The following is a 22,565-nucleotide window of genomic DNA, read 5'->3' as shown; positions in this document are numbered from 1 at the left end:
GAGGTTCTGAAAGTACTCGCCCGGAACCGGCCAGTACTGGACTGTCCGTTTGTACTGATCCGCTAATGCAGCAGGCATTACAAAAGCTGATGGACACTGACCTGGACAAGTACATGCAGTACATGGAAGCACGAGAGGAACGGGAGCGCCAATCTGCAGAACGCCACGCAGAGAGGGATGCCGCTGAGCGAGAACGGGAGCGCCAACGACAGCATGAGCTAAACATGGCAAAAGTGCAACAGGCCAGCCGGAGTTCACCGCCCAGCCTCCCTGCTGAAGGAGCTGCAGCACCCGTAAGTGCAAAATTTAAATTTGCTAATATTGAAAAAGACACTGACATTGACTTGATTTTGCGGTCTTTTGAAAAAGCATGCCGTCAGTATCGTCTGTCCCAAGACCAGTGGGCCAGACATCTGACACCGTTGCTGCGCTACAAAGCGCTTGATGCCTTCGCAGAATTGCCTGCGGAGAAGGATAATGATTATGCTGCTATAAAAGACGCTATCATTACTAAGTACCAGCTGACGCCAGAAGCCTATCGGAAAAAGTTCAGGGCCTGGCAGAAAAAGTCTTCTGATTCGTACCGAGATGTGGTCAGCAGCTTGCTCACCACACTCCGCCAGTGGACACTAGGCCTCACCAAAGGGTCTTATGGCGTCCTGGAGGACTTGATAGTCCTGGAACAATTTCTGAACATTTGCCCTGCTGATGTACGACAATTTGTGCTAGAACGCAAGCCGGCTTCAGCAACTGTCGCTGCAGACCTTGCTGAGACTTTTGCAACTACCCGGGTGGCTGATACCCGCAGGACTGTCCCATCTAGCGGGAGGGGAGGTCAGCCCAATACCTCGGCAGACTCTCCTGCCCCTGTGAGCCGTCCGCCACAGAGGCCACCCAGCACAGCTTCTGCACCCAGGTCGGTAGCGCCTGGAGAGGCCACCTGTCACTACTGCCGCCAGCCCGGACACATGAAATTCGACTGTCCGGAGCGGAGACAGACACCACCAGCACCTGGATCATCTGCATCACCTGCACCTCACCCACAGCAGAGGCAACCCGCCAGCGAACCACAGCCTGGATCATCAGATTTTGTCCTGTTTGCCCGCGGAAAGGAAATCCGCGACCGAACCGACCAGCAGCAACTTGTTAGAGTGAACGGCAAAGTTGTCACCGGATTCCGAGACACCGGAGCTGACATCACGTTAGTTCACTCACACCTTGTGCCAAAGGAGAGCATCAGCTCCAGCCGATCCCTTGCCCTTACTGGAGTAGAGGGCACCCTTTTTCACATAGCCCACGCGACAGTGAAGCTGGATTGGGGATTAGGGATCCAAGAAAGGGTTGTTGGGGTTATGAAGGATCTCCCAGTCCCTGTGTTGCTAGGGACTGATTTGGGCAAGCTTGTGTCCTACTATGAACCTGCCACGACCGCCTTGTCGCTCACGGAAGGAGACGGACTCTCCACCCACCACCAGGTACTTTATACACTTGGGGGAGCACCAGGGGGAGGTGGGTTGAATGTGCCCAGTTCAAGGGTACCAGGTTCAATAGTGCCTGCTTCAAAGGCACCTGAGTTTGATGTACAGACTGTCTGTTGTGATGATGCTGTAACTGTACCTGAGTTTACTGTACAACCTGTCTGTAATGGAAAAATGTCTATACCTGTCAATGTCATTACTGCATGCAATGATGATTTGAGTAATGTCCGTCTGTGCCATTCTGACAGTGTACCTGTGCTAGCAGTACCGCGCAGCTGCACTGCTCAGAACCCGAGCTCAGAACAGGTGGAGGGGGTTCCGGCCTCCTCCCCCTCCTCTGACCACAGGGATGAGACCTTTCAGCCGCTGGCCTCGTGTGACATGAGCCAGTTGGCTGAAACTGACAGCGCCGTATTCTCAGCCGCACTACAAAGTGACCCAAGCCTGAAGGTGCTCAGGCAGCAAGCTGCTGAGCCCCTCGCAGACGGGGCCGCTTTCAAGGTGTACTGGGAAGGTGGGAGACTGTACAGTGAGTCTGTACAACCCCCTACAGGTAGATCCCACGCGAATACCAAATGGCTTGTGGTCCCGAGTGCGTTCAGGGGACATGTGCTGAAATCCGCACATGGTAATCCTCTGACAGGGCACTCGGGTGTCCGCAAGACACTTGCCGGTATTCGGAACCAGTTTTATTGGCCCCGAATGAACAGGGATGTAGCAAACTACTGCAGGGCATGTGCCGTCTGTCAGGAGCGGGGAAGGTCCAGGGATTCCCGCGGGGTTCCCTTAGGTCCACAGCCACTTAGCAGGGGAACCCTGCGTGGGCTGGCTGTTGACCTAACCAACCCACTGCCCGTTGTCAGCAGTCCCGGCAGACACCACGTCCGACTGCAGTGGCGCAAACGCCCTGTCCAGAACGGTCCATGTCCGGTCAACCCTGAGGGTAGCAGACTGCGACCGGTCCAGGGGAACCGAGCCACAGGCTCCAATAGGTTTTCCCGCCGCACCGGCAACCCGAGACCCGTCAGCCAGGTTGGCCGACCCGCAGCGGGCAGCCGACCCCAGAGCGCCAACGGGGAACTAGATCAGATCTCGCAGGTTAGCGGCAACGACACACATCTTGCTGATGAATGTCTATCTGCCTTCTCCCCAGGGAGGGCTGTCACGGACGGTTGCGGGGCCGCAGGCGCGTCCTGTAACCGCCCGTGAAGAAAAGCGATCGCACTCGATTCTCTGCGTCGATTGCGCTTCAAATCGATAGAATCTGGATTTATTGTGTAGGAGGTCTGCAGTCCTTTCTTAGCAGAGGAATAGCATCACCTTAACTGCAGGATGGCTCTTTTGATATGCTAATGAGCCTGGGCTCAGAGAGTCCCTGGCTTCAAGCTGTGCTGATGGCCCATCCATCAGGTATAAGGTGACAAACACCATGACAGAACCAATTTAGAGTGAGGAAACTCAGACACTCCGACTCCTTTTCCCAGCAGGGAGCCGACATGTGGCTTGCTGCTGCCAACTTCAAAGAACCTTTGCCTGGGAATGACCTGGTATAAATCCCAGGGGTCTCTCATATTCCATAAATTGCTATATGTATCATATTTTCTGTGTTGCCAGGCTGGCAGACCCTCCAAACTAACAGAGCAGGTAGGGCCCTGCCTGGCGTTGGTTCTGAGAACATTTCAGAACCTTCTGAGGTAAAGACTGCCCGTTAGGCAGTCCAACAGTGCCCTAATGGTACCACAGGGGTCCCACCCCTCATGTTTGGTATCAGACTGCTGGGTACATCGAGGCAGATCTGAAAATATTAGTAAATCTGCCCTGACCTGTACGGTTCTGTGAGATAGAGCCCATATATGGGTAGATATGATTTCTAGCCCCAGTACAAGAGGAGGGCTCATCTCATCTTTGAAGGAGGTGTATAGCTCCCCGCCCTCACTCCCTCCTACTGAAGCAGGGGCATAAGAATGGCTGAGGACCCAAACTCAGGGTCCTCCACTCTGAAACATCTTGAACTCTTCAGGTGCCAGCTTGAGGATATGCTGGCATCCACCTGGTCTGAACTCTGAACTCTGGACTTTGAAACCAAGGACTTTATGATTCTTCCCACAATAAGGACATCTTTCCAGGAACTAAGTATTTTTCTCCCTTCTTTTATTTTTCATACTGGCTATTACTGATTAATAATTGTCTGTATATATTAATTATTTATATTGCGTGAATAAACGACTTTCTCCAAGTCATTCACTTTCCGCTACCCTGCTTATCAGCACACACACAGAAATGATCCCGGGTCTCTGAAGATACGCTACTGTTTGTTTGTTGTTGGCTAGACAGAATATCGTGTGTTTAACCGTTTTATTCGCAGGATTAGTTAGTCAGTTAGTGGGCCCCACGGTCCCATGATAACCGCGGTGGTGGCAGTTTACTCTGAACCAGTGGGTGAAGTGGTAATCACCCGTGTCTCACAGGCTCCCTTCTGAGTTGTCTGCGGCTAATTCTTAACGGTTCCTGCGCATTGACTGCGACCAGAGTTCGCACGATCTGTACGCTGGCACCGTTTAGAAGGCTAAGTGCGGTCAGCCACTGAGGGCTCCTGTGACACATGGGGTGGGAGGTGGTGGACACCAGGGTGACTTAACCCTTATGCACACAGCCTGAACCCCAGGCATGCTCCGGGGCGCTCACACTATTTGCAAAATTGTTCTCGCTCATCCCTACCTCCTATCTACCATCTGTAAGTGAAGTAGTCCCATCATACAAACCACCAAAACTAACTAAATGAGGACAACTGTTGTGTGAGAGAGATGCAAGCAGAGGAAGAAGAATAGTGTGTTAATAAAAAAAGTCCTAATTATCACAAAAGTCAGAATTATGCTCAAGAGACCATTGCTGCTGCATTATTTTAACATGCCACTGGCAGGCTTATTGTCAGGGTTCTTGCGAACCGTCAGGGTTCTGTTGATCCCGTCACTGGTACCAAGGGGTAAGCATCCCCAGGGCGTGAGGTCTAAACGAGCACGGGTATTCACCAGCAGACCCCGCAAGGGATGATGGGCCATCACCCCTAGTGGGTGGCAAACTACTTTTCTGCCTGGTGTTTGCAGGTCACAACCCCTAAGACTACCGCACCAGTGATGGCACGCACCTAGAAACAGAGGGAGACACCAGCACCAAGGAGGAAGTCGGGCTGGGGTCTCTCCGCCATGCGGGATGAGATGAGAGGAGCTGCGTGGGACCCGGCGGCTGGAGTGTAACGACAGATTGTTACACTCTGCCGCCATTACAGGAGAACCAGTGTAGGAGCGAGGTGAGGTGAGTAACAAGCAATCGTCACACTTATCCTCACAGATCTCCTCCCCTGCTGCCCAAGCTAAATCTGCCATTCGCCACAATGGAAGAGGGAGTAGCAGATAAGCCATGCTAATTGGCCACACTTTCCTTCTCCCAGAAGGCAATGCTCTTCTGACTTTAGAGTAAGCAGAGCTAAGGGCAACGAAGAGCCATACCGCTTGAACTGCGCGGTTCTGGCCATGTCGACCTGTTTGCGGGTTTCTGGTCATCAGTCATGCATTACGCAAGTAAATGTACCTATTTTCCATAGCTGCACTATGTAATTCACTACATGAACTTGTGCGGTGTCCAGAGACAAATATCCTGCTGTTATTTATTCACAGCCTTTCGTCTGTGTATGAAAAATGGCATTGAGTGGAGTGGAGGCAGCCGATTGATTTTACATGGGTTGTCAGTTCTAATGAGTTTTTCGCATCTGGACAAATGTTGACAGCAGACTGAAGTGGGAATTGGCCTTTAGGCTTAGTTGGCATACAATGATCAAAAACATTCTAATGCTGTTTCTTATTGGGAATTTTTTACCTATTATAACACCACCACTTCTCCACCAGTCACCCCACTGGTCTGAGAAGCTGCAGAGACCCCCCAATGTATTCTGCAGTCCTCTGATGACTGCTCTGGAAAGCTCTTGTTCCTATTCCCGTACGATATTCTTAATCTGAGCACCTCCAACTGACTTTTGTTGCATAGTTGCTTCTGTTTTTCACTGCATTTAGGAGAATCTGGGTTGCTGTGAAATACATAAATACATATTTTTTCTCTATGCCCTCTCTGTTATTTCTTATGCAGACTTCCTAGGTGTCAAAGTCCTGTTGATCTCAGCATCCTAGGGAGTGGAGTCAAAGTGGGCAGAGGTCTTCACCAGCACACCCCGCAGTGGTGATAGGCCCTAGCGGGTAATGGACTACCAGGCAGGTGCCCACCAGATCACAACCCCCAGGGCTCCCCCACCAGTGATGAGAAGAACAGGAGTGAACTCTGCGATAAGGGAAGAAGGACGGGCTAATGAAGGGACTGGCTGACGATGAGACAGAAATGGCGACTGTACTGACCAGCGGCAAAACTGACTCATGACAGGACTGGATGACGGGACTAAAAGCACTGTGTGACAGGTCTGACAGGATTTGACGACAGGACTGACTGGAATTAATAACAGGATTGACAGGACCGGATGACAGGACTGACAGAGTTGAGAGAACTGGGTGAGGGGCCTGACAGGATTGGATGGCAGGACTGACAGAACTAGACTGACAAGACCAGCTGATGACAAGACTGACAGGCGTGACAGGACTGACTTGACAAAACTGATTGGCGTGACAGGACTGACTAGCATGACAGGACTGACTAGCATGACAGGACTGACTGGTGTGACAGGACTGACTAGCATGACAGGACTGACTAGTGTGACAGGACTGACTAGATGGGAATGATGAGCATGACAAGAGTCACGAATGGCATGGAACATGCCGCGGCTGCCCAATAGACGGAACAGTGCTGAGTGGCTGGGGTTTAAATACCCTGGCCTTCACTCCAGTGCTGTAGCCCTGACCCCCGCTGCAGCTACAACTTGTTTGCAGAAGCACACGCTTCTTAGAGCGCGCCCCTGCTGCTGCAGGTGAGGGACGGCATCCACGGCATTCCCGGAAGCCTGCCAGACTGGCATCTGGAGAGGCCTTTGCTGGACCCCAGGACCGGTGAGTATAACAGTAGGAAAATAAATTGAGCACTTCCAGGGCTAAGGTTAAATGGATAGAGCTTCATTTCATGATAGGGTTCAACAAAATTGGGGCCCGACCTGGGTCATCCACAGGGAAACCTAAGCAGGTGCCTAGAGCTTAAGTGTCCTCTGAACCCTCCTGCCTGCTTCACCTTACCAAAATGGGCCAGTGGCAAGCAGGGAGGCAAAGCTCTCACCTTACTACACTCCTGGATGTGGCTCTCTGCTCCCTTGGTAACTACTCTATCAGAGAAGCAGAGATAAGATGTTCTTAGTCCAGACAGAATTTGTAGGATGTTTAAACATTATTGCTGCATAAGAGATACGCATGAACTCAGACGTGAATTCTGGGAACAGACTGAATGAGTAATGCCTAGGCAAATATTGTAATCCCTCATGGTTACTACAAACAAAGCTTTTTAAAAGAGATCTTTTAAATGAAATAACAGATTCTTACTGTGGTGAAACTACATAAGAAAAGTGCTTGCTAAATACTGTACTTAAAGGGAACCTAAACTGACAGGGATATGGATGTTTCCTTTTAAACAATACCAGTTGCCTGACTCTCCTGCTAATCAATTTGCTGCAGTAGTATCTGGATCCCACACCTGAAACAAGCATGCAGCTAATCCAGTCTGACTTCAGTCAGAGCACCTGATTGGCATGCTTGTTGAGGGGCTGTGGCTAAAAGTATTAGAAACACAGGATCAGCAGGAGAGTCAGGCAACTGGTATTATTCTAAAAGGAAAAATCCATATCCTTCTCAGTTTAGGTTCCCTTTAATAATTTTGTTTTCCCTGCACAGTTTCAGGCTTGAAGGTCCTGAGGTGATCGAGTGTCTTCAGAACCAAACATGGTCTTGGTCTAACCCTGTTCCTGTATGTAAAAGTAAGTCATAACTCACAGACTTTGATTTACTATAGCCTGCCATACAACAGCTGACTTTCTTCCGATGTCCCCCAAAGATAGATCCCTCTCTAATCTACATCTGATCAGAGAGGCATCTATTATTGCCACACATTGCACATCGATTTCTTTTTTCACTATGAAATCTATTCAAAACCTATAGGACCGCAGCCCCCGATGACGAGCCCCCTAGGTGTCCTCCCAGCAAACCAGGGCAACAGAGCGCATTTTTGGCTCACCAGTCCAGCCAGCGTGCTTTATCATATATCTTGTAGTCGCCACTGGATTTGGCTCAGCTCATACCATGGGGTGTTTTCCGGAAATGTCAATAAAACTGCTATGTGCAGACAATGCACAGCAATTTTATCGGTACTATCAACAAAAATATTGTTTTTAAAAGTTTGAAAGCTATTTTAACAAGTTAATGGAATGAGGGACTTTGGCCCATATACAATAAACATTTTCTCCTGAGTTTTCTCCTAGGAGAATATTTTCCATCTTCTCTTTAAAATAATTTTTCAGCACTTTGAAGTATTTTTTTTTGCTTGCTGGTAGTTTAAAGGAAACATTAAAAAATGTAGATCTACTTTACTGGGGCTTCCTCCAGCCCCTGGCAGCTTATGTGCCCCTGCCTTGCCGCAGCTCTGCTTCCAGCCGGTGGCCCGGGGTCCCCTCCAATGCAGCCGACTTGGAAAGGTTGTCATCCTACTGGAGCTCACGGCCAGAGGTTTTCTGTGCAGGGGCTGACGACCTTTCCAGGTCAGCTGCTGCAACGGAGGGGACCCTGGGCCACCGGCTGGGGGCACATAAGCTGTCAGGGGCTGGAAGAAGCCCTAGGTAAGTAGATCAGCTTTAAAAAAAACAAAACGGATGTTTCCTTTAAAAGGCATTTATGGTAACAAATATCACCTAGGAGAAAACTCAGGAGAAAAATGTAATTGCATATGGGCACACCAGAAAGCATATGGGCCCATATGTATAAAAAGGAAAAGAGATAATAATGTTAAAACACTGAGAAGTGTCATTCAGAAGAACCAGTGCCAAACCTGAAACCAGAACTTCCTCCTGAATGTTGAGATGTCTGCATCTGTTTTTGACCTTATCATCTGCCTAATTTATGTTATTCTTTAAGAAATTTACTGCCCTCCACCTCCGGAGATCAAGGAAGGGATTCTTGTGGCAGTGAAGAAACAGGAGTATGAAATCTCTGAGGTGACATATTACATGTGCAAGAGAAACTTCCTCATGGACGGATCACACAGCATCACCTGCTTAGACAATGGCCAGTGGTCTGAGCCTCCAGCCTGCAGAGGTAAGAGGTACAACTTGTTGATTGGGTACTTGTGTATTATACAGTCTACAACATTTTCTACCAGCTGTTTAAATTATATTTACATGATGATTTTTGTGAATAGTTTCGCATGAGGATTTGCATGAGTGTGCGGAAGTTCATTTTGACTTTGCTGTTTTACTTGCCACACCCCTTCCAGCACCTCCCTATTAAATCTGCAAGTGTCTAAATGTCCCAGCTCAAGGTGAGGAGCCTGGATTTTGTGTTTTTTATATTGCTCCAGTTACCCACCTGCCTGGTATCATATGGATGTTAGCTACCATAACTTATTTTGCTTATCTTATACTTGCCATATAGAATTCTTTTATATTTTCAATAAAAAGATTGAAACAGAAGATTGTTTACTTTTAGGACACAGAATATTCATACAGGCTAGAGCGTGCATAAAAAAGGGGTGGCAAGAAAAAAGGGTGCACGGTTTCCTTAATAAAAATATCATAAACATTCATTTTGTTAATACAAATATTTTTACCACACCAATAGTCTTTGTTTTTATAATGTAGATGGTGTATATTATCATAACAATACTGTGGAATGAAAATTGTTACTACTGATAAGAAAACAGTTGAAAATCTTTACAATGTTACCACAGCTTAACTTAACTCTTCTCTCACACAGACCCCTCCACTACCGATGCCCAACCCTACCCCCCTCCTGTTGTTGCTTGACCCTAAGTCCCCCCTGGTGGTACCTAAACCTTAAACCTCCCCTGGTGGTGCCTAACCCTAAGACCACCCTGGTAGTGCCTAACCCTTAGACCCCCCTGGTGGTACCTAACCCTTAAACCTCTCCTGGTGGTGCCTATCTCTAAGACCACCCTGGTAGCGCCTAGCCCTAAGACTCTCCTGGTAATACCTAACCTTTAAACCACCCCTGGTGGTGCCTTACCCTAAGACCCCTCTTGGTGGTGCCTAGCCCTAAGACCCCTCCTCCCCCCATGTACCGGGCGTAAATGGCGTCCTGGTACCAGGGCTTTCCATGCGCAAGTAATTCCATGCGCAGTAATTTGGAGTCCAGCAATGGTCGGATCGCCTCCCGTACATTGGGCATGGCCTATAACATTAATGCCAAGCTTCATTGCTGCGCATAAAAACAGGGAACACCAAGAGCCCCAATAGTGTAATTCGTACTGGACAAGGTGGCAATAAGTTTGTATTGCTAAACACTCACAAGTCAGGGTCACCAGCAGGCAACCACTGTAAAGGCAGGTGGGGAGATTGTCCTGACCCCACTCAGGATTAAGAAGTCGCTCTCTGTAGACAGGAAGAAAGGGTAGCAACCCTCCACCAAGGGTGGACTCAAAATTGTATACAATGAACAGAGGCGCCAAAAGTATAAGATTAGATTAAATGAGCTTAAAAACCAACTTAAATGGCAAAATTGAAGGAGGAAGTGGTGGTCTTACCTCCCTCAAGCAGACACGACAACGACTGCGATTCAGACAGTCAAACACATTTATTAGGAACTCCAAAAAGAAATGCAACGCGTTTCGCAGGTTCAACCCCGCTTCATCAGGCAATATAGGGAGGAGTGTCAAACAATCTGCACAAGGATTCAAATTAAGAGGCGCTTAATTTGAATCCTTGTGCAGATTGTTTGATACTCCTCCCTATATTGCCTGATGAAGCGGGGTTGAACCTGCGAAACGCGTTGCATTTCTTTTTGGAGTTCCTAATAAATGTGTTTGACTGTCTGAATCGCAGTCGTTGTCGTGTCTGCTTGAGGGAGGTAAGACCACCACTTCCTCCTTCATTGCTGCGCAGTCTCGCAGCAGTTGCCGAAAAGCCTTGTTTCGCCAAGGTGACCCTAACCCCCCCTTCCCCCACAACCACCCTTCCTGACGCCTAACCATTCCTCCCTGCACAAACACCCTAAGAAACATAACATTTGCATATATAAGCAAAATAATATTACAAAAACTATAACGTTGCAAGTTTCAAAACAATAACACATTTCAAAGACTTTAATGGTCTAATGTTGAAAACTATATTTATTGGGCGTCCAAATTTCTGCTTTGCACACGGTATTAACTATATTTCAATTATTGCCTATGGAGCGCCCAAATTGTCCATTAGCTGCGGATACCCACATTTCCTGCTGCCAGGATAGAGATATCGTAAATCTTAAGATCTTCAGCACCAAGATCTATCTACGTTTCTATAAATCTTTTAAAGGATGGATTTAGTAAAATAGCATTACACATACTGCACTGTATATAACACCAGTGTACAGCATGTTAGGTGAGTTTCTCATTGTGCGTTGTGACTGTGTTTTTCCATTCCTGTCATTTGCACAGCTCGATGCAAAGTCCCGGTGCAGAGAAGCAAAGTCATCTACAAAGGCCGCAAAGTCTGGGTGACAGAGATAGAAGAGGGCTTAGTGCATCACTCAGAGACAGTGGATTTCTTTTGCAAAAACGCTACTGAAGCTTGTAGCTATACAGCTGCCACGAAGTGTTTTGATGGCGTACTTCCACTACCAGATTGTTATGAGGGTGAGTAATGCATGAGCTTTTTACGCAGGCTCAGGGGTGTTGCTAGGATCCTAAGAGATCAGGGGCACTTTTGAGCACTCCATCCAGAAAGCGGGTGTGGCCATGCACCAAAATATAGGTGTGGTCATGGGTGGAGCCAAATTTACATGAACTTGATAGCGTTCTAAGTAGGCCTGCCCAGCAAAATGTTCTCCATTAAACCAAAAAACGAAATGCAACATATTAAATAAATAGGTAGTGTCATTTCAACATAACTAAGCAGAGTTACCTGACTTCTGTGCTGGCTGGTCTGGCTTTCTGCTGAGCGGCTGGTTTGCTGCCAAGTTATCTGGCAAGAGAAATGGGGGAGAAACCGAGAGCCCAATATGGTGCAGTATGTTAATATGGAGAGATCTGTTGTGAATAAATGTGATGATTATACTCACAAGGGTGGGTCGCCACAAAGGCAACCACTGGACAGGCCGGCGGCGAAAATTGTAACCTGACCCCGCTCAGGTTTAAAAAGTCGCTCTCTGTAGATAGGAGAAAATGGGGATACACCCCTCCACCAAGGGTGGACTAGATCATATTGAAATACGATAACAGAGGCGCCAAGTAGAATATAATTAGCTAAAATTGTTAAAAAGGGGGAAGTGGGTGGACTCACCTCCTTTCTGAAAAAAAGGCCGGACAATGGACAGGTTACTTACAGTCCAAAGCAACATTAGTAACTCCAAAAGTGATACGCGTTTCACAGGTAACAATCCCGCTTCTTCAGGCAAACGATTTTTGGAGGGTGCAAAATCAGGTCATGAACCAGGTAGAGCGCCTCTGTTACCCGTGAAACGCGTTGCACTTTTGGAGTTACTAATAAATGTTACTTTAGACTGTAAGTAACCTGTCCATTGTCCGGCCTTTTTTTCAGAAGGGAGGTGAGTCTACCCACTTCCCCCTTTTTAACAATTTTAACTAATTTTATTCTACTTGGTGCCTCTGTTATCGTATTTCAAAGTTATCTGGCAGTTCCCCATAGCATTCTCTAACCGTTTAGTGGACCCTTCCCATGTTCCTATTGGCCTCCCATTGAGGCACCACAACTCCCAGCATGCCCACATGGAAAAACCACAGCTCCCTGCATGCCCCCATAAAGGCATCACAGTGCCCAGCATGGCACCACAGCACCCAGTATGCCCACATAAAGGCACTACAGCATCCAGCATACCCCTGATTGATGCACCACAGCTGCTGGCATGCCCTACATTAACCTATTTTGGTTCCTGGACGTAGAAACTACGTCCAGGAACCATGCGCGCTCCCGCGGCCGATCGCGCGCGTGCACACGCACTCCCGGCCGCGGATTCGGTAGCCAAGGAATCAATGTATCGGGCTATGGTGCCCGATCACTGATTCCTCTCCCCCGCTGAAAAAGCGACAGCTTCTCTCGGAAGCTGCGCCTTTTCTGGCTGTTCCCTCCCCGATGAGTCACTCTAAGCGTGTGTTACGCTTAGAGTGACGTCATGTAAACAAACTCATGGCCGCCATCTTGTGGCCAAAAAGTAAAACTACAACTGTAAGGAAAAAAAAAAAAAATTAACACACATTTACATTATAAATCTATTGTTTAAATTCCACCCTCCCAAAACTACCCAAATAAATTGTTTACTATAAAAAACAAAACAAAAAACATTACAATAAAAAAAAACATGTAAATATTAACCTAAGGGTCTAAACTTTTTAAATATCAATGTAAAGATGAAATATTTCTATATTTTTTTTTATTTTAAACTTGTAAATAGTGATAGATGCAAAATGGAAAAAATGCACCTTTATTTCCAAATACAATATTGTCGCCATACATTGTGATAGGGACATAATTTTAACGGTGTAATAACCGGGACATATGGGCAAATACAATACGTGAGTTTTAATTATGGTGGCATGTATTATTTTAAAACTATAATGGCTGAAAACTGAGAAATAATGAATTTTTCAATTTTTTTCTTATTCTTCCCATTAAAATGCATTTACAGTAAAGTGGCTCTTAGCAAAATGTACCCCCCAAAGAAAGCCTAATTGGTGGCGGAAAAAACAAGGTATAGATCAGTTCATTGTGATAAGTAGTGATAAAGTTATAGGCTAATGAATGGGAGGTGAACATTTCTCACGTGAAAATGACGGAACGCGAATAGGTTAAGGCACAACAGCTGACTCTGCCTGGGGGACATCCGGGGCACCCCAGAATAGATCCGGGGCACAAGCCACTGATCTTTGGGGCTAGCAACTCCCCTGCGCTGGTCTCTTCCTGGATCAAGTGTGCGCAATGACCATGCAAGCCCGCCTGCACATGCACAGTGGCACTCCGCTACTGCACATGCCCGGGCGGGCTCAGTCGGCCATTGCACACACTTGATTCAGGAAGAGGAGCTGCGCAGCCCCGATATGATTAGTGACAATGCATTGTCGCTAAACCTCTGGGGGGCCGCGCTCAGCAATAGGAGACCACAGTGTTGTGTAGCGAGGGAAGCCTCAATGTGATCCTGAGGCTTTCTTCTCTTAAAGGAGTCATCATGCAAAACCAGGTGTCCCACCCACCCCTGCTCTACTTACCTTACAGCTGACATGTCCCACACCGCAGCTCCGCTCTCAGCCACCAGTCCAGGGTCCCGCCCATGAAGAGGCCACCTCCTTTACTGCACCTGTGCGAGCTCCGCTGTCAATCAAGTCCATGTTGTCCGCAGTGTACTGCGCAGGCGCAGTAGTTCTGCACCTGTGCAGTACACCACTGACAACGTGGGCTTGATTGACAGCAGCGCTCACGCAGGTGCAGTAGAGACGACCTCGAGGTCACCCTCTGCACTGCCGGGGACCCCAGGCTGACGTCTGAGAGCGGAGCTGTGGCATGGGACGTGTCAGCAGCAAGGGGCTGGAGAAAGCCCCGAGTAAGTAGAGTGGGGGGACCTGGTTTTGCCTGATGACTCCTTTAACCACTTAAGTCTATCTGGACGGATATATCCGTCCAGATAGACTGTGCAGCTGCCGCTGCCTGAGCGCTCACGCTGCCTGCCGTTAACCCCCTGATCAGTGAATGGGAATATAATTCCCATTCCCCGATTTAAGTCCCCCGCAGAAAAACCGACGCTCTCTAATCAGAGATCGCTGTATTTCTGTCCCAAAAAAAAAAATCACAGCCTCCTTGTAGTTCCTGGTAGCGTGATCGTACACTCCAGGAGTTTTTTGACTGTGGCCATCTTGTGGCCAAATAGTAAACTACGCCCACATACATTTTTTACATTACATTAAATTATTTTACATTTAAAATTATCTGTTTCCCTCCCACACCAAAAATTACCCAAATACATTTTTTTACATCCCTGGCGGTAAGCCCGAACTGAGTTCGGGCTATGCCGCTGCGGAGGATTTCTCAGGCCCTGGTGGGCCGATTTGCATAACTTTTTTTTTGGTACACGCAGCTACCCCTTGCGCAGCCTGGCCTATCCTATTGTAAAAAAATAAATACATTACTGTATTATGTTATTTTGACTACGGTTCGTTCCTCTTTAACTTGTAAATGCTTTTTGAATTCTACATGGAAAAAATTCAAACATTTTTTCTGTGGGCATTGTAATGACCAACACAAAAATAGCACCAAAAGTACTCGATCCATCAAAAAAAAAAAAAAAAAACTCATGCAAAATTGTTTTTGCCAATTCCTGCTGCCGGTTACATTGATTTCATTTACATTTTCATTCTGATTGCATATTTATTAATACAGGAGAAGAGTCCTTTAGCCTGTAAGCATCATCTGGATGTAGAGTAATATATACATCAGTAATGCCCAACTGACTGTCTAGGCTTTGGCTAGCTGCCACTAAATCACTTTCATTCTTCATTGCTTTCGGCTTTTCAGGGTAAAATGCATTAAAAGCATTCACTTATAAATGCAAATGAGTACGTGCTTCTACACTGCTGAGCCCCGAGCGCTGAGGGGCCAAGTTATAACCATGTGATGTATAAGAATATTACACATTGCTTAATACCACTGCTCTTCACATCTGAAATACTCATTCATTTATAGAAGATCCGAGCACCTTAAAGGACTACTATAGTAAAAAAAAAGTAAGCAGTTTAACTCTGACAGAACCAACAGGTGTTGGACTAGTCCAGCTCCTCATGGGGGATTCCCAGGGTTTTCTTTGCTTTCAGAAGCATTTCCTGAATGGCAGTTGCTAAGTCTAACTGCCAAAATAGTAAGATGCCAGCCAACCTCCCTAACGGCAGTTAGTCTTAGCAACTGCCTTTCAGGAAATGCTCTTGAAAACAAAGATAACCCTCAGAATGCCCCATGAGGTGATGAACTAGTTAAAAACCTGTCAGTTCTGTCAGATTTTAACTGCTTGCTTTTTTGCTGTAGTGGTACTTAAACATATGCCCCTCCTCCCTGCATCGTCACAACCCTCAGCTGACCCCAAAAGTAAAAAATAAACAGTGCAGCCCCTTGTTTACTATCAAACAGCCCTTTTCAGGCAAATACCTCCCTGTCCCTGCTGAGACATGCAGCAAGCAAAAGTGCAGCTGGCCGGGAGGTAGACAGCCTGATCCATGGTCCCACTCCACTCAGCTGTATGAGTCCAGACTTCCTTCCCTGCAAGGTGCATGCTGCCCGTACCAGAGCTTGTCCAAGCCTGATGATGTGGCCACGTATGGCTATTCTGAGTGGCCGCATCATCAGGACAAGCTCTAGTGTGGACAACACTCACCATGTGGGGAGGGAAGAAGACAGAAGCTCTGCATTCGTACAGCCAAGCAGGACCGTGCGTGGATCGGGAATGTGAACCTCTTGTCCAGCTGCACTGTCACCCGCTGTCAGTCTGTTGGGTCTCCCGGGACACTTAGGGAGGAGGAGAATCAAGACAATTCTCAAGAGCAAACAATTCTCAAGGGCAGAGTGGCAAAGGTTTGGGGCTTTTTTGCCTAATGACCACACTGTTGCCCGTTACTCCTTTCTACTATTAATACTCATGCAGTGGACAATAACACTGTGTCCATGACACAGAGAAAGTTGGTGCTTCTAGCACACCCTTGATATGCGCCAAGAGTTTTATAAGTGATGCTTAGGCCAAATACCTATAGCTCTTGATTCGCTCCTTAAGTCCACAGGAAATAACCAGGGAAGGACGACAGTCCCAGTGTAATGTTTAATTGTTGCAGATAGAAGGCAACGTTTCGGGACTCACATGACCCTTCATCAGGGCAGAACAGGTCTATCCAACAAAATCATACACTCATTAGGATGCGATGTGTACTCTCACGCTGCTGCTGCATACTAATGATGATTATGCAGCAGCAGCCTCAGAGAACACGCTGATTGCTAGTGATGGTATGATATTGTTTATAGACCTGTTATGCCCTGATGAAGGGACATGCGAGTCCCAAAACGTTGCCTTCTATTTGCAACAATTAAACATTACACTGGGAGTGCCGGCCTTCTCTGATTATTCACTGTGTCCATGGGATGTGGGGAGGTGAAGCATTATTCTTGTGAGATGTGTTGGAGATGTAGGTAGGGGGCGCCATCACTGCAGGGTGAATACAGCCCTGCTCTTACACTAATTTTTTAAGTAGAAACAAATACTTAAAATAATAATAATAATAATAATATTTCTAATCAGAACAATGATATTCTGTGTTTCTAGTTAGCAAGCAAAAAAAAATGTAGTAAAAAATACTTTTGATAACTGATGTTTATTGGACTTTGCCCATTGACCTTTGCCATTTTATAAGGAGGCAAAGGTGAGCTCCAGTGCATACACACATATCAGGAACAAAATGTAACCTTTAAACAATGCAATATTTACCAACGCTCTCCTCGGGTCCTCCAACCGCTCTCATCCTGCGGACGAAAGCATATGTAGCAAAATCACATAACCGAGACCCTATTTAACCCCAGATATGCCTCTGTTTTACCTGCCAAATAATGCCTTACTTATGGCTGTGGAGCGCTTTGGGAATCGAATTTGATGAACTCAGACTTAAAGGGAACCTGAGCTGAAAATTAAAAGTCAAAATAAATATACAACATCATACTTACCTTCCCGCATAGTCTACTCATCAATCTCTTTCTCCTCTCCCATGTCCTGTTTGTCCACTGTGATCGAAGGAATCCTCAGTCCTCCATTTAAAAAATGGTGATGACCCCATAACAGCTTCCGGGACAGCACACTGTTAAACTGTAATATTGCCCATTTGAGCCAAAGGGAAACATGGACATTACCTTGCACATCAGTGGTCCTTTCAGTTATAACTTAGTGATAGTGATAGCAACTGATATATTTCAGCTCTGACAAAATCTTGTCAGAACTGGAAGGAATCTTTGTTAGCAGAAAATGTTCAGCTCCTGAGAGGAACTGACGGCAAAGTAAGTATGTAATATTCATTTGCAGGTTCATCGTGTTTATTTTAAATAATTTGACTCGGTTCAGGTTCCCTTTAATAACCCACAATTCTCTTTATGGATTTGTGATCATGTAACTAAAAATGCTGTGTGTATTCCACTGTCATCCTCTCTTGCATTCATTTTAATGTTAAATATTAGCAGTCGGACAGAATAACATTCCAGGTTAGAAGGAGGTTCTCTTTGATCGGGTTTCCATGGCAACTCATATTTTTTCCACTTTTTTTTTTCTGCTCATAGCTGAACCCTTCTGGGGCTTCAGTGATTCTGGCTTGCTAGCTACCCTCTTACATGAGCTGCACCAGTTTAGTAGACCTTCCTGAAATAAGCACAGAGGATCAGTGATCAACCAGTAGATTGAGTAGCATGCAGGCCAAATCTGCACATATGCCGGGGAAGGGGGGGGGTATAGGATGTATCAGGATATTAAATGTAAAAGTAGGTATCCTGATTAATTTACTGCATTCTACTATATGTCATTACAGTTCTTATTTAAAGAGATAATGCATCAAATCTCTGTATGTGACACAGGTACTACCCGGTATGAAGGTCTGCAATGTCCTCAAAACTGGCGTGATTTAATTCTATGCAAGTCAAGATCTGTTCCCCGAAGTCCTTATCTTGGGGCTAGCCCAGCAGCTATATCAGAAATAGGCATCCTATGTGACTTCTGGAACTCTGTGGAGCTCAGCAGAATCTATTTAGTATTATTATTTATTGTATTTATAAAGCACCAACATATTACACAGCGCTGGGCAATAAATACATACAATGATACAAAGGATGGCATGCTTAATAAAGGTTATACAACATAAGACAAAAAGCTATACAAGGCAAACAGTACAAAATGTATGATCATGCGATTTTGGGCAGAATAGGTAGGCCCAGTGATACAAGTATGAGGCTGTCATAGGAAAGGTGCACACAATCATGTAGAATTCACTAGGGAAGGAAGGACTTTTAAGGGGAGGGGAGATGGACACACTACGTAGGGCTGTTGAATAAGTATTCAATAGAGAGTTACTTTTTGGTAGTGGGTGGGTAGCCCATCTTGAAAAGGTGAGTTTTGAGGGCTTGCTTGAATGTGTGAAAGAGGGGGCAAGTCTGATGGGCGATGAAAGGATGTTCCAGAGGGAGGGGGCAGCTTTTGAGAAATCTTGTGGGCACGCATGGGAGTGGGAAATGCATGTGGCAGGCTGGAAAATGGTTTGGAAAAGAATAAAGGAAGAGGATTAGCAGGACTGCCAGGCAACTGGCATTGTTGAACATTAAATACATATGTCAGCCTTTATATCCTTCTCAGATTCCTTTTAAAGGACAACTGAAGTGAGAGGGTAATGGAGGCTGCCATACTTATTTCCTTTCAAGCAATACCAGTTGCCTGGCTATGCTGCTGATCCTCTGCCTCTAATACCTTCAGCCATAGACCCTGAACAAGCATGCAGCAGATCAAATGTTTCTGACATTATTGTCAGATATGACTGGATTAGCCCCATGCTTGTTTCTGGTGTGATTCAGAGACTGCTGCAGCCAAATAGATCAGCAGGGCTGCCAGGCAACTGGTATTGTTTAACAGGAAATAAATATGGCAGTCTCCATATTCTTTTCACTTCAATTATCCTTTAAACATCCACATGTTAGGTCTTACTTGTCACCTTAGCCACTTTATGACAACCTGACTTATAAAAACGTCCTCCTAGAGCCTCTTAATGGCCCCAGGAGGTTTTTATAAGTCAGACAGTGCTGCTGCCGCTGTGCGCGTGCACGTGCGCGCGCATGTGCGTGCGCGCTCGTGCACGCTCCCGCGGGTGCACGCGCATCCCCGTGCACGTGAAAATTGTGAAAAAACAAAAACAACAAAAAAAAGTACACCTTTATTTCGAAATGATATATTGTCCCCATACTTTGTAATAGGGACATAATTAAAATCTTGTGATAACCAGGACAAATGGGCAGATAAAATGTGTGGATTTTATGTACAGTAGCAGTGTTTATATTAAAACCATAGGGGATGAAATTGGAGAAATAGTATATTTCTTCATTTTTTCCTTGTATTTCCCTTTAAAATGCATAAAAAATACAGTAGTTACTGAAAACAAATATCAACCCCAAAAAGCCCAATTTATGGTGAAAAGAAAACAAGATATATATTATTTCATTGTGATTAGTAGTGATTAAGCTATTGGCAAATGAAAGGGATGAGCACGGAAAGGTGAAAATCGCTCTTATCCGTTAAGGTAAAAACCGCCTTGGGGTGAAGTTGTTAGATATTCTTGCTATATGTACTACTAGCATCGGTAAACTGTCAGCAAAGGGTTAAAGTGATGCTGCAGAAGAACAGAAATATGATATATTTAGCAGCAGCTGGTACATTTTACCTCCAAAGTTCCTTTTCCGTTGAAAGACAAGAGCTCTTCTAATTAAGAAGTCCTTCAGCTGGGAGGCCCCCCTAAGCCGTAGGATGCTAATTTAAGCCTGTGGGTTGTAATGTACTTGACAGAGCCACAAGGAGCCTTGTAACTACAGAATGATTATTAGCTTTAGGTCAGCTGAGAGATACACGTCCTCCAGAGGACATAGGCTTTCCATGGAGAGTTGATTTTGATTTCTTTCTTTTTTAAATATGTTTCATTTTCGTTTAGAGCCAACCTGGGTGCAGTACCATATTTTCCCCAAGAAGCTTGTGTCGGAGATTGCCGAATGCCAGGAACGGTAACTTCTCTCCAGGAACGGGAGAAGAGATTACTGTAGGCACTACGGCTTTCCTCATCAGCTGGAGAAGACGACGGCCTGACACTCTGCGCAGATCACTTTAGCGGGTCACTTCTTGCTGCTAAATTGTAAACCGTCTTATTTTCTCTAACAGGACTGCCATACTCTTTATGCTCTCCAGCCTGAATACATTTCAATGCCATAGTATTACAGTGAACATAGCATGGTTCTCAGCATTTGAAAACTCACACTGCTGCCTGTTAGATGCCTTAAAAGAAATCTTAAGTGTGAATAAAAAAATGAGTTTAACTTACCTGGGGCTTCTTGCGCTGCCCTGGAGAGATCCTGTTCCTACTGAGTCCCTCTGGCCAGCAGCGGTGACACCCTCAAAGTTGGCTGGCCACGCGCCTCCTCACTGCGCTCCTGATGCTAGGAGCATACTGTGCATGCACAGTACGCGGAAAACACTACTGTGCATGCTCCCGGCAGAAGGAGCGCAATCAGGGTGCACAGTAGCCGCTGACTAGGGGCGACGGGTCAGCTTTGCAGGGGTCAGGGGGTTCTCGGGAGGACGGTGTGGGAACAGGATCACTCCTGGGGGGCTGCAAGAAGCCCCAGGTAAGTTAAACTCATTTTGTTTACACTTAAAGGGAGGGTCCACGGAGTTGGTTAAAAAAATAAAAATACTAATCCACTTACCTGGGGCTTCCTCCAGCCCGTGGCAGGCAGGAAGACGTGCCCTCGACGCCGCTCCGGAGGCTCCCGGTCTTCTCCGGTGGCTCACTCGACCTGGCCAGACTGGCTTCCTGGTCGGGCTTCTCTTTGCGCTCCAACGTGTGTCTCACGCGGTCGTGCTGATGTCTGGCCTGCGCAGTACTGCCTGGAGGACGTCCGATGACGTCAGCGCGACCACGTGAGACGCACGTTGGACCGCACAAGAGCCCGACCTGGAAGCCGGCCTGGCCAGGTCGGGTGAGCCACCGGTGAAGACCGGGAGCCTCCGGAGCAGCGTCGAGGGCACGTCCTGCCTGCCACGGGCTGGAGGAAGCCCCAGATAAGTGGATTAGTATTTTTATTTTTTTAACTAACTCCGTGAACCCTCCCTTTAAGTCTCCCTTTAAGAATTATTAGGCTACCTCTGTTATATTACTCCATATTCTTTCCTGTCTATCTATAGAGCCTAACAATCTCAGGCCCACTCTGAACAGAGGCCTTAGCGTCTGACTTGGAACCCTGCCCCATCCTTTACCTCCACAGACCAGTGAGTGGGGTTCTAGTATAAGCTATAGCAGGCATAGTGACTGTTATGGGTATGCAGGGAGAAAAGAGGTTAGGGAAAAAACATTGGAGGATTAACTCAGAAATTCCCACTGTCACCACCTGGATAGGCCCTCTAAAATACTCTCTTCAGCAATCAAAACTGTAATGCCACAGGTAGGTGTACAAAATGGGTATCTTAATTAATCAATTAGCAGCTACAATAGAGTTATCTCCTTTGAAATAAGTGCACTGACTTTGACCTTTGTAAATTACCGGAATAGCAATAAATAGGCAGCACTCCTAGGCTGAAAATTAAATGAAACCAACAGAGGTGTAAAGCCCCTCTAGGGACTTATACGCACCTTGAATGCAAATCAGATGCAAACTATGCACTAAATCCTAATCTATATAAATTGATACAAATGAATGCAGCTAGCCACAAGTAGACTTACATTTTTGAACAACAGGAGGCGTAACAATAGACCCTGCAAGGGATGCAGCTGCAGGGGGGCCCAGAAGCTGCAGGGGGCCCCGTGCGGGAGAAGTAGTTTATTTTCCCTGTCCTTAGAGACTGACAGCTAAGGGCATGGAGAGAAATAAAATTCTGCTCTCTGCACAATTTTTTTAATGACTGCATCTGCTCAGCCACTGATAAGGAATCATACAAAGTTTTGCAGACAAAGATTTGTAAAAAGATTTGTAATTCAGTATTCAGCATAGTCAAGGGGGGGCCCCATCCAAAGTTTTGCAGGGGGGCCCAGTGAGTTCTAGTTACACCACTGGGCAGCACTTTCAAATATATGCTGCCCCCAAATTGACTAGCTGCATAGATGTTCAGAGCTCAAACATGGGCAGCTTACACAACT

The 22,565-nt window shown here is 46.4% G+C and overlaps 1 protein-coding gene across 1 annotated transcript in view; it reads left to right on the top strand.

The window, feature by feature from the left end:
- The window catches only part of LOC137521692 (beta-2-glycoprotein 1-like), a 122,807-nt gene extending 101,703 nt beyond the window's left edge, over window positions 1-21,104 (top strand). Inside the window, exons 5-8 of the mRNA XM_068241312.1 lie at window positions 7,352-7,434; window positions 8,585-8,764; window positions 11,100-11,297; window positions 20,370-21,104. Coding sequence (XP_068097413.1) covers window positions 7,352-7,434; window positions 8,585-8,764; window positions 11,100-11,297; window positions 20,370-20,443 — 535 coding nt within the window. The 3' untranslated portion in view covers window positions 20,444-21,104. The remainder of the gene's footprint in view (window positions 1-7,351; window positions 7,435-8,584; window positions 8,765-11,099; window positions 11,298-20,369) is intronic.
- The last annotated feature ends 1,461 nt before the right edge of the window (window positions 21,105-22,565 follow it).

Source organism: Hyperolius riggenbachi, chromosome 6 (assembly GCF_040937935.1).
Source record: "Hyperolius riggenbachi isolate aHypRig1 chromosome 6, aHypRig1.pri, whole genome shotgun sequence".
NCBI classification, from domain to species: Eukaryota; Metazoa; Chordata; class Amphibia; order Anura; family Hyperoliidae; genus Hyperolius; species Hyperolius riggenbachi.
The sequence above is the reverse complement of the archived record's forward strand: the minus strand, read 5'-3'. Positions and strand labels throughout refer to the sequence as shown.